The sequence below is a fragment of the Ostrea edulis genome, chromosome 8 (assembly GCF_947568905.1).
Source record: "Ostrea edulis chromosome 8, xbOstEdul1.1, whole genome shotgun sequence".
NCBI classification, from domain to species: domain Eukaryota; kingdom Metazoa; phylum Mollusca; class Bivalvia; order Ostreida; family Ostreidae; genus Ostrea; species Ostrea edulis.
In genome coordinates this window covers 29,975,821-29,988,259 of record NC_079171.1, presented here as the reverse complement: position 1 = coordinate 29,988,259, position 12,439 = coordinate 29,975,821, and the positions used below count along the sequence as shown (strand labels likewise).

Here is a 12,439-nt window from a genome sequence, read left to right as displayed (position 1 = left end):
GACAGACAAAACAAAACCCAACCCCACCACATGTAGGCTATATTGCTACTTAAGTATGATACATTGGTGATGCAAAAAGTTACATCATCATGTTTGTCATTAATTTGAGGTTCTAGTTTAGTCTGCCATTGACACGAAAATGGAAACAAAATAGCTAGTGACGAAAAAGGAAAACGTAAAATATATAATTACCATAAAGGAAACCCTGAGACAAAACGTTTGCCTCTGACGTAGTTTACCTGGATAATAATTATAGTTACCTTGATAATACATGTAATTATAGTTACCTCCAAAAAGATATTGATTGTTGTTGAAGCCTCTAAGGTATCCATTATTCATAAAGTTGCTGCCTGGGAATCCGTAGGGGTTTCGACCATATTGAAAATATCCGGATTGCTGTTGACCAAATGGATAATAACCGTAGTTATATTGACCACGTGGAAAATAGCTGTATTGACGTCCTTGATTATATGGAAAGCCGCCGAGTCCGAGAGAATTGCCAAATGGATAATAACCTTGGTGGTATTGACGTCCTGGGAAAGACTGGAAGCGGTTACGGAAGAAGTTTCCAAAGCCTCCATTGTATCCATAATTCCTGAAATTAGCAAGTATAGAATATTTACTGTACAGGCTAATTAATTGTTGTACAGGTTAATTGCTTGTTGTATAGGTTAATTGCTCGTTGTATAGGTTAATTACTCGTTGTATAGGTTAATTGCTTGTTGTTCAGGTTTTCTGTTCGTTTGTTGTACAATTTATTTGTTGTACATGTTATTTTTTGTTTGTTTGTTGTACAGATTATTCATTTGTTTGTTGTTGTACTCCCCATTTCAGAATAACTAATTAAGCTCAAATAATGTAGATATGTTGGCAATGCATGTTTAACTGTGTATATCGCTCAAGGTTAGCTGTTAGGAATAAAGCAATCTGATTAAGATAAGATCTTTGATCCGCTCGTTATTGTTATGTCGCTTTGTGTAGCGACATAACAATATATGTCGCTTTGTGTAGCGACATAACAATAACGGAGCGGATCAAAGATCTTATTTTAATCAGATTGAGAATAAAGCATACCATGTCTCATCCAAAAGACCTGTGCCTTATAATGCCGGGCACCTGACAAAGGGACATTCACAGCCTATTTTAAGTTAAATGTATTAAATCTGACGCAGAATTGAATCCGGAATATTCTGTTCATGAAGCACAATACTACACGACCGACATTGATCTGGGTTGTACTTTCGCAGGTAAGAAATTGACATTATCAAATCAGTTATATGTAATATTGCTATATGATTGATTGAAGGAATTATTGTTTTATTATAACACATATGTAAGGATATATCTCTCATAAACAGATGACAGTCGGTTTTCGTGAAGCTCTACACCTATTTTATGTTTGACTTTAACCTTGAAAGCCTTTACAAGCATTTACCGCGACCTGTGACTTCAGTCTTGCAAGGCTTAACGCTACACGTGACTCTGGTCTTGTGAGTGCTTAACGCCACATGTGACTCCGATCTTGTGCGTAATTAATGCTACACTTGACGCATGTGACTCGATCTGGTCTTGCGAGCGCTTATCGCTACACATGACCGGTAACCTTCACGTCTTATTCTTGGAACAAAAGGTCGTTACAAACATATTTATTGCTGGTTGATAAATCTAACCTGTTACGCCGAACACGTGGTTACTATTTATAGTTTGTAAAGGAATTCATACGTGTCATACCAGTAAGACCGGTTATGTAGAGCATGATTAGCAGGTTCTGTTTCTCATTCATTCGAGCTCAAGACTGCGCTGTTCACACGCTGTACTATGTCTGACTCCGAAAACGATTTGATGGGCGTGGACACAGAAAAGGATTCTAACAATCCTGTTAGTCCTTGTATAAACATTACAGATACTTTCAATTTATTCAAGTGTTATTTTGGATTCTTCACTCGAAATGTGCAAGTCTTGGAGCAATTACCCATAAAAGGTGTTGCTATGATTTTGAATCAGGTAGTAAATATTTTATGTTCGTTTGAGACTGGTCGAATAAGAACATAAACAATGTATGCCTTTCCATGTTTACTATTGTTATATCTTTACACTACTTACTTTGGGTAGTAGTCTCCCTTGGGGTAGTAGTCTCCCTTGGGGTAGTAGTCGTTATTCGGAATGGCCACAGCCAAGGCGAAACCAACAATCAGAACAGCGACTTTCAGCATGGCGGCAACTACAAGGTAAATCATAGTGCTCAGTCAATATAATAAGCTAAACTTATAGTGTTTAGTCAATATAAGGGTAAATCATTGTGTTCAGTCGATATAACGGTAAATTATAGTGTTCAGTCAATATAACGGTAAATTATAGTGTTCAGTCAGTATAATAAGCTAAACTTATAGTGGTCAGTCAATATAATAAGATAAATCATTGTGTTCAGTCAATATAACGGTAAATCATAATGTTCAGTCAATATAACGGTAAATTATAGTGTTAAGTTAATATAACGATAAATTATAGTGTTCAGTCAATATAATAAGCTAACCTTATAGTGTTCAGTCAATATAATAAGCTAACCTTATAGTGTTCAGACAATATAATAAGCTAACCTTATAGTGTTCAGTCAATATAATAAGCTAAACTTATAGTGCTCAGTCAATATAACAGGCTAATTTCATATTGTTCAGGCAATATAACAGGGTAAACATATAGTGTTAAGTCAATATAATAGGCTAAACTTATAATGTTCAGTCAATATAATCACTAATTGTAATGGATGGAATTACTGTTTCGAAATCAAAGGATGAATTTTCAATTTTGCAGCTGGGAATTATCATCTTGTTAAGTGGAGATGGAAAACAAGTAATGGTTTTATGAAAACAAACTTCAACTCTATGAGGACAATTATTTTGCAACTTCAACAAATTCTATGAGGAAAATTTATTTGTAATTTTAACAAAATTCTATAAGGAATATCAATTTGTAACTTTAACAAATTTCTGTAAGGAATATTGATTTGTAACTTTAACAAATTTCTGTAAGGAATATTGATTTGTAACTTTAACAAATTTCTGTAAGGAATATTGATTTGTAACTTTAACAAAATTCTATAAGGACTATTGATTTGTAACTTTAACAAAATTCTATAAGGACTATTAATTTGTAATTTTAACAAAACTCTATCATGAAAATTCATTTGTAACTTTAATAAACTTCTATGATTAAAATTCATTTTCAACTTTAACACAATTCTATGGAAATTTGCAAATGCCATACTTGAATAAACGTTTGTATGCAAATTAAAATGTTATAAAGTAATAATACAATTAAAAATCTTGTGGGTTTTGTTGAAAATCTAATGGGACTTTTAATTTTCTTATAATAAGTTCAATTTCCCTTAATACAATGTATCAATCAATATTGCGTAGAAAATTGTAGAAATTCTAAAATGATTTTAAAATATCGAACGTAAAAAGAAACAGCAATTTTAAGGTTAGAAATGAAATATTTCACAGAACAAGACGCTGAATGATAATACATCTAGGGAGACTAGGCGGTGAAAGTGAAGGTAACAGAATTGTTAGATAAAAGGTTGTATTTTTTCAAAGAGAGGGAGAGAGATAAATTTATGGTCGTAATTTACATCGAATTGATTTCATAAATAATTGAAAACAAGATAAAAAACGATTTCACTCATGTGTTTGTTCTTTCCTTCGTGAAAAGACCGAAATATGCAGCTTTAAAGTTAGATAACTTTGAAACACGATACAATTTGGAGTAGTTTTATCCCTTGTATTTAAATACATGAGTAAATAGATATTTCATGATTAGAACAATAAGTAAAATAAAACCCAATATACTTACTTTATCAGATCAGGTAGGCAGACAATTTGAAAAAGAAAAAACACCTTTATATAGTATTTTGTACATAGTACCCAACCAATGAAAAATCGCCGTGTAGATCCATTAATTCAATAAATCAAGATTTGACAAGAATGTTTCTGAATAATAATTGCTTTTGAATCCGATGAACTAAATTGTAAATCATTCCTCTTATCTAATGGCACATTCCATTTCTCTAATGCAAATAGTTGTTATTTATACCTCTATTTCTATTTGTGAAAAGTAACAGGACAATTTACGTCTTGATTAAAATTACTTCTTAATTAAATCATAAGTGTCCCAGTTCATTGACTTTGATATAGTTAAACTTCTTTACATTCTGTCCGAGTACCACCCTCATTTACTTGCAGTATTTAATACCTCTTAATTAAATTAAAGCTAGCTCATTAACTACTTTCAACACCTTTGAAAGCTAGTTCACATTTTGTCGTAATGGTGAATACGATTACTGCATATATGTAGTTACCAGATTCTATTCTTAAAATTAAAGAATATCTCCTTAATTATGACAACTTGTGTGAAAATGTGGAGATTTTCAATAAAAGTCGTCAAGATTGATTGGTTGTCTCTCTCGAGAATATTTCACTCATGTGTGCACAGACGTCACCATTGCCAGTGAAAAGCTGCAAAATTTCGGTCCATGCTCGGCGCTTATAGCCTTTGAGCAGGGAGGGATCTTTACCGTACCACACCTGCTGTGACACGGGACCTCGATTTTTGCGGTTTTATCCGAAGGACCACCCCAGTCAGTCGTCTCTTACAACTAGCAAGGGGTACTGATTTGATTATGACTTATGCGGTTTTTGGAAGAAGAGTGTCTGTTGTAACTTTGAAATACTTTTTAAAAAAAAGAGATTTAATTTTTTAGTGAAATAAATTAAATTTGATTTTTACCCTTTTTCTGGATTTTTACATATAATATTGATAAAATATGCAAAATACAGATGGCGCTGAGTATTGCGACCATGTTGAAAATAGCAATTTTTAGAGGGGATTTTCAATTACTATTTTGGATGTCTACCTACCCACCAAATTTCATCAAGATGTGGTAACCTACGATTTGGACAGTATTGCCTGATTTTATGCTAGACAGGTTTTTAAAGGACAAAACCGTCATATAAACACAAAGCAAATCAACAATATAACATTCATATACTACATGTCTAAGTGGCTATATTCACACTCGCCGTGAGCCCTATATCTTGATCAGGTAAACGGAGTAATCGGTAGTCAAAATCAGTGTGGCAAGACCTACCAGTTGGTATGCAACAGGTCAGATAGACAGTGTGTAAATGTGTTTCTATGGAGTTCACGTATATGTATGGATGACTTGTGATGTCAATATGCATGTATGTGTTTTGTTCTATTTAATAATTGTCCGTTTCATAACTGTGTATGTATAGCCATATTACGCCTGTCCTAATTATGATTCCTGACCTGGCCAGGGACATGCATTTTACAATTTAACTACATGTAGATTAAGGCTTCATAAACATCATACCCATGCATTCAGTTTATCTTTAGCGACCGAATTAGTAAGTAGAAGTAACGAAAATGACACCCCCTAAGATTTAATGCATTTTAACTGTATATGGTCATCTTTGCCCCACACTTGGCCGAAACCTTTAACCCAGTTGCAACGATTTTCTCAACTTAGGTAGAACGTCTCACGAACATCTTTACTATATATTTAGTTTTTCTCATACATATATGGGAGGAGAGAAGATTTTTAAAGATTTAAGATATCTCACTATATGGCCATATTGACCCTACCCTAGGGTGTGAATCCCTGACCCAGAGGTCATGAATTTAACATTTTAGGTAGAAAGCTTCATGGACATCATAACCATGCATTTGGATTTTCTTACATGTAGATGATATTTTCTAAGATTCAATATATCTTTACTATATAGCCATATAGAGAGGAACCCCTGACCAAAAAATCATAAGTTTCACAACTTTGGTAGAGGGCTTCATGTAATTGGTTTTTCCTCTCACGTGTATGGGAATAGAGAAGAATTTACAAAAATTGACATTTTTTGCAGTTTTGTCTCCACCCATGAGTACCTGGGAGAGCTAAGACAATGGATTTGACAGTTTACATTTATCTTAACATAAAGACGGTTCACAACAAAAAGGTAATAATTGTTGTAGTTTTCAAGACGTTATAAATATGAAATTATTAACGACGACGACGGACTAAGACCAACGAAAACAGCTCTCCTGAGTGACTCAGGTGACCTAAAATATCGATTACACGATATAGAGTATATAGAGCATATGTATTGAACAAAAACAATGAGATATGAATTGTAAATAAAGAGGTGTACATTATAAAACACAAGATAGAAAATATATACCGTGTAGCGAGTTTTTTTTCCCTGCAGGGTGATAAAATTGGCTAATTTTAGCTGTTGGATAGCTCTCCACAAAAATTTCACTCGCGAAATATGCACTCATTTGCGACTTAAGTATTTGCAAGAGAGATAACTCTTCCCTATCCGCCAACATTTATTCCGCTAAAATTATTAGCATACCTTAGAGCCAACAAATTACCACATTTTAGACCCGCGGAAAAAAGAACGCTATACGGTATTATATAAATATTGCATGTAGTTGAGGGTAACATTGAAAATTTTCACCCCGAGAAAACCATTGTCAACCGAGGCGTAGCCGAGGTTGACAATGGTTTCTCGAGGGGTGAAAATTTCAATGTCACCCTCAACTACATGCAATATTTGTTTTATTATACTGAATGTTATGTAAACAGGAAAGCAGACAAACTTACGTCTGTTGACATTTGATCAATCACTGTCATGCGATATTTCGTATATCGATGCGGGTATTCCCGTTTATTACAAACGTTCAAATGACGTCGTCTAACAATCTACGGCGAACCGTACGTGCATAAATTTGATGCATGTGATAATTTTTTATAATATCACCCGTTGTCAAGTACTGTTACCCGTTGCTAGATATTATCACCCTATGACGCGTGCTTTCTCTTCTCAGAGGGTAACAATATGTTTTTTCAAATGCTTCTCGACCAATCAGATTCGAGTATTTTACATGAAAGTATAATAATACACAATACGAAAAATATAAAATACGAATAAAAGATTTTCTTCATTTTAGACTCTAGATTTTAATGCATCCTTGGTTATTCTTTAAAGGACACACAGGCCACCATATCTACAAAAGTACTGTTGTCTTTTAGATTTCCAACCTCACATTTAATTTCACATCACGCTTGATAAAACTGCGCATTTTGTTTACTTGATTTACAGCGATAGAGTTCGTAGATTTATGTATTCCAATAATACCTCCAGCAAAACGTAATCATTTAACGCTCCAATTCATTCACATCTTTCTGACCTACTTCCTGTACCACTGGACAGTGATACATGATCATTGGTGGTCATTCAACTATGAAATAGGCAATTCTGATACCAATATGATAATTGAAATCGGCCCATTCAAGAATGTTTGACTCATTTACAAACACTATCAGGGTTTTTAACTTAAACAAAATTCATTCAATAAAAGTGATCGGGCAGGAAACTTAGCCTATATATCTTCCTATATATCTTCAGGAAGCTCCCTTCCTGGTTTAGGGGAATTTGGATAAATCTTGACCAATGCATGACGTCAAGGCCCGCAGGAGTTTGGGTTCTTTATTTTACAAATACCTACCACAACTTCTGTTTCCGGTCTCTTATAGACGATACTTGGGCAGGAAACATAGCCTATATAAGCTGTCTCCCTGGTTTAGGGGAATTTGGATAAATCTTGACCAATGCATGACGTCATGAGTCGCAGAAGTGTGGGTTCTTTATTTTGAAAATACCTACCATGATTTCTGTTTCCTGTACCTTGTAGAAGAAACAATCATTTTGTACGGTAAATCTACGACTGAATGTCGCGCTGGGATCATGAATCGAGTCTGGGGCCTCCGGTCACTTCCGGTCACTAAACTAGCATCCTTAACCTTCGACTAACGCGACCAATCGCTTCCGACAAACCACCTCTTTATTTCTGTTGATATTTTTTTTTTTTTTAATTTGACTTCGATTGTTATTTGTTGTTTTAATTTAAAGCAATACTAGCTGTCATTGTGGTGTCGAAATTTTTTGTTGCAAAGTTGTGATTTTCAATTTCAATGACACGCTGAAATAAGGTTTATAAACTTTTAATATTAATATTTGTGTTAGAAAACCTATCCAGAGGCACTGAATGAAGTAAAATTACATTATTGTCTCCCCATACAAAAATTGATTTCTATATAATGCTATATATTTAATAGACAAAATATTTATTTTGATAAAATCTTAAACTTAGTTTTAATTTCACCAATGCCTATAGTAAAAGATGCATACAAAACTATGATTTAGCACATTTTCGAATTTTTTCACTTATATTACACCTTCGAAAACGAAATCAAATTGCAGTGTTACATACCGCATACCTATTTTCAATTTACCATTTTTATAGCGTATACTATATATATGAATCGGAAAAGTGGTAGATAAGAACTTTGCGATAATTTCCTTTCCAGCAAGATTCCATTCATATCATGCACATGAATGTAGGGTGTTTCCCACTGACTGTCTGGTAAGAAAATTAATCAAATCGAAAAACTACTAAAACCACAAGAAAATCTCCCTCTTTATTCCCCTTTTTGATCTTTGTTTATCTTAAATACTTCTTATGAAAAGTGCAGAGGAATAATTGATTTATAACACTACACATTTCATTAACACATGCCAGTCATCATAATTACCATTCATTAAATTATGAGGATCATGTCTATTTTTAGAAATGGTGTTAAGGTTATCGGATAATGAAGTCAGGATTGTTGATTGGTCGCAAACGTACTGTTTTATTTCGATCACAAACCATGGGACACTGTAAGAAAGCGAGAAGACCAACATGTTGTCTTCTATACAATTCATGACTGACATTTTCGTGCTTTTGTTTTTAATTATTTGCATATCGCAATAATATTGTATATTTGATCTGAGCAAACACAGCTATACATGTAGGCATATGCGATATGCAAATACACATAAATCGAAACTGTAATAATGGTGAAAATAACGAACAACGATCAATTTCAAAAATCGTATAAAGAATACAAAATGAAGAACAGAGCAAAACAAAGAACTGGAAATACCAGAGGTAGCACAGTGATTTTTACTACGGATTACTCCAATAAGCAATACACATTAGAGAGTTGGGTAAACACGGACCCCTGGACACACCAGAGGTGGGATGAGGTGCCTAGGGGGAGTAAGCATCCACTGTAGACCGGTCACACCCGACGTGAGCCCTATATCTTGATTAGGTAAACGGAATAATGTAATCTGTAGTTAAAATCAGTGTGACAAGAACGGCCTAACAAATCATATTAAATCACATATCATGGGAGGGAAAGTATGTATAGCGTTTTGGTCATGAGGTAAGCTACCAGGAATACAGCCAACTTCGACATTACAGTTACTATAGGCCAATTATAATCAATTGATAGATTATCATCCCCGCCCGCTCCTCAAAGAGGGCCCACCACGATTTATTTTTATTTTCGCAAAAATTTCAATTTCAAACAAACTTGCTTCCCATTAACCCGAGTGAATGATTTAACACAGTCACAGAATATTGGTTTTATATCTTCTACCAAGGATTCTTCAAATGTTAACTTGATTAACACTTTGTGTGATGCCTTTTTTCATTATTTTGTTTTCTCTGGAAATAAGAATTTAAAAAAATAGAATCTTTCCACCCGCCAAATATTTTTTGTGACCTCGGATGATGATCAACTAATTAAGTTGAATTGGTCATTCTTTGAGGTTTTATGAGGTAATCTTGTGGCCTTTTTTATCCGTTCGTTGCAGTATATTGTGCGTAAACTTTTGAACATTTTCAGCTTCTCCTCTTGAACGACTGAACGAATTCTCAACAATTTTGGTAAATAGCATTTATTGATAAAGAGGAACAAAAATTGTAAATTTAATGATGTTTCCCTCTCTTGGGATTGAGGGGTGGGGTTGAAACCATCAACATTGATTCAGTCTTTTAAAATCTTATGCTTTACTCTTGGATATCTAAGGTTAACAGGGGCCTCCGTGGTCGAGTGGTGAGAGCATCGCGCTCAAAATCACACGGCCTCTCCCCTCTGTCGGCGCAGGTTCCAATCCCGCTCGCGCCGGTAAGTGAGAAAGTTTTCCAGTTTACTTTCGGAAGGTCGGTGGTCTCTTACCAGGTACATTGTATCTGGGTTCTCTCTTCCACCAATAAAACCTGGGCGCCACCAGAAAACTGAAAAATGGTTGAGTATGGCGGAAAACATTAATCAATCAATCAATCAATCTAAGGTTATCTATGATAGTCTACCAACTTGTTATATTCAAGATCGCATACTTCAGGGTGGGACTAAGTTGACCACATATTGAAAATGTATTATATCGTAAAACCCATTTTTAATCCTGGACATTAAGCAGTCAAACTGATTAAATGATTAAGATAAGCAATGAGTTCAAAGCTATGGCATTCATGGCCACTGGTGTTAGGGTTCAGACCCTACAGTGGGTCTGACGTGGTCATATATCAATAACGTATTTCATCTTAGAACTAGAGGCGCATGGGCTCTAACGGTCACCAGAGTATCATATCTAATACACGCAATCTCATATATGCATTTGAGGCTCAATATGATTATGATCCTTCAAAATATGCATATAATTCCTAACAATTTACAGAATAAGGAGAAATGGAAATTTAAAGCATATACACCATTTTGACACCCCCTACCACCCCATCCCCCACCCCCGACCCATGGACCGTAACTTTCACAATTTAAGAGGACATTGCGGACATCATAACCATGCATTTGTTTTATCTCCCATGAATGAAGGTAGAGGTTGAAAAATAATTTTTATACATTCTTATTTTTGGCCATTTTAGCCCTGTCCAAGGACATGAACCTCTGACCCAGGAGCCACGAATTTCACAATTTAGTAGAGAACTTCATGGACATCATAATCAAGCATTTAAATTTTCTCAAATATATATGAGGGTTAATAAGGTGACTTTCTACGATTTAATACTTGTTCATTACATGATCATATTGGCCCGGTCATAAAATTCGCGCTTCAGGGACATCGTAACCATGCATTTAGTTGTTTTTTTTCCAAATATATATGGGAATATAGAAGACGATTTGATAAGATGTAATACATGTTCACGACATGGTAATCGTAGTCCTGCACTTGGACCTGAACCCCCTGACCCCGGGGCCATGAATTTCACAATTTTTGAAGACTTCAAGGACACAATACTCGTGCATTTAATTTTTCTTCATATATGTGGGAGTAAAGAAAACGATTTTTGAATATATGACCCTTTTAGCATAGTTGGCCGTGTCCATGGGGCTCCAGGAGCGCCAAGCAATACATTTAGCAATTCATATTCCTCTTATTCTAACAATGCTTCTGACCAAAATTGGTAACAATTGGCCATGCAGTGTTCAAGATGTAAAAATGTAAAATTCCTAATGGACGACACCCGAGGACGGACGAAGATCGCCGACAACAGGTCACCTGAATGACTCGGGTGACCTATAACTACTTCTTACGTTTTCATGATTATAATGAGGATTGAGTCGTACGAGATGTTGTTGTCCACAATTCAACACAACATGACTTGCGGTCTCTCAACACGTCCTCCTAAAACCAGTTCACAAGCTTATTGCTGACGGCCGTAGCAGCGAGGGTGCTTTCACGTGCCACCGCCGAGACACCGAACCCCCGTTTGCGATTGGTGAACGAACATCCCCTACCGATGTTGACGTCTTAGGTTTGACCCGGTTATGGTATGAGCGGGGCTTGAACTCACGGCCTCCCGGTTACGAAGCGAACGCTCTACCACTGAGCTATCATGACCGGTAAATAGCTCTATGATTATAAAGGAAATCAAGCCCTCTACGAAATTGTAAAATTGATGATCCATTATCTATTGGAAATGCAATAGGACACCTTTTTTAATGTTGGGCATCAAACAATAAAACTATGATTATGATAAGCAATGTGAAGTGATTGACCCCTGACCCCTGAGTTCAGGTGCAGGAGTGGGATCACTTGATCATATGTTGAAAATGCAGTTTATTCTAGGAAGTTCTTATAACTGAACACCAAGCAGGTAAACATTCTGCATAATTACCTATATAAAAACCAATAAGCCAACGAACCCTTTTGAAAACTGAAAAAAAAAAAAAAAAAAAAAACTGCCAAAAAAAGAAAAGAAAAAAAAAGCCCAATTGCTTGTCCGTTTAGAACTCATATAGAAAATCATGTTTCAATGTGATAAAAGATAAGTTCTTCACCATTTTAAGAATTCTATGAATTGTGTATGATAGTGATAACAATAGATCTCTCATGTACTATAAAGTATACAAATGGATAACACAGGTAACACGAGGATTTCTAAAGACCAAAACATATGCGTACTCGGGTGATCGTTAAGGCCCGTGGGCCTAATGTATATGCGTACTCGG

The 12,439-nt window shown here is 35.2% G+C and overlaps 1 protein-coding gene and 1 non-coding gene across 2 annotated transcripts; both read right to left on the bottom strand.

Annotated features, from left to right (window-relative positions):
• Window positions 1-102: 102 nt before the first annotated feature.
• On the bottom strand, window positions 103-3,962 carry LOC125662484 (prisilkin-39-like). Its single transcript, XM_056147365.1, has 3 exons — window positions 3,853-3,962; window positions 2,104-2,221; window positions 103-595 (listed from the first exon to the last, which is right to left on the bottom strand). The coding sequence occupies exons 2-3, from the start codon at window positions 2,211-2,213 to the stop codon at window positions 118-120; spliced, it is 588 nt and encodes a 195-aa protein (XP_056003340.1). The 5' UTR covers window positions 2,214-2,221; window positions 3,853-3,962; the 3' UTR covers window positions 103-117.
• Window positions 3,963-11,756: 7,794 nt separating this feature from the next.
• Trnat-cgu (transfer RNA threonine (anticodon CGU)) lies at window positions 11,757-11,829 on the bottom strand. The gene has a single exon. It is a non-coding gene; the product is annotated as a tRNA-Thr (tRNA).
• Window positions 11,830-12,439: the final 610 nt, after the last annotated feature.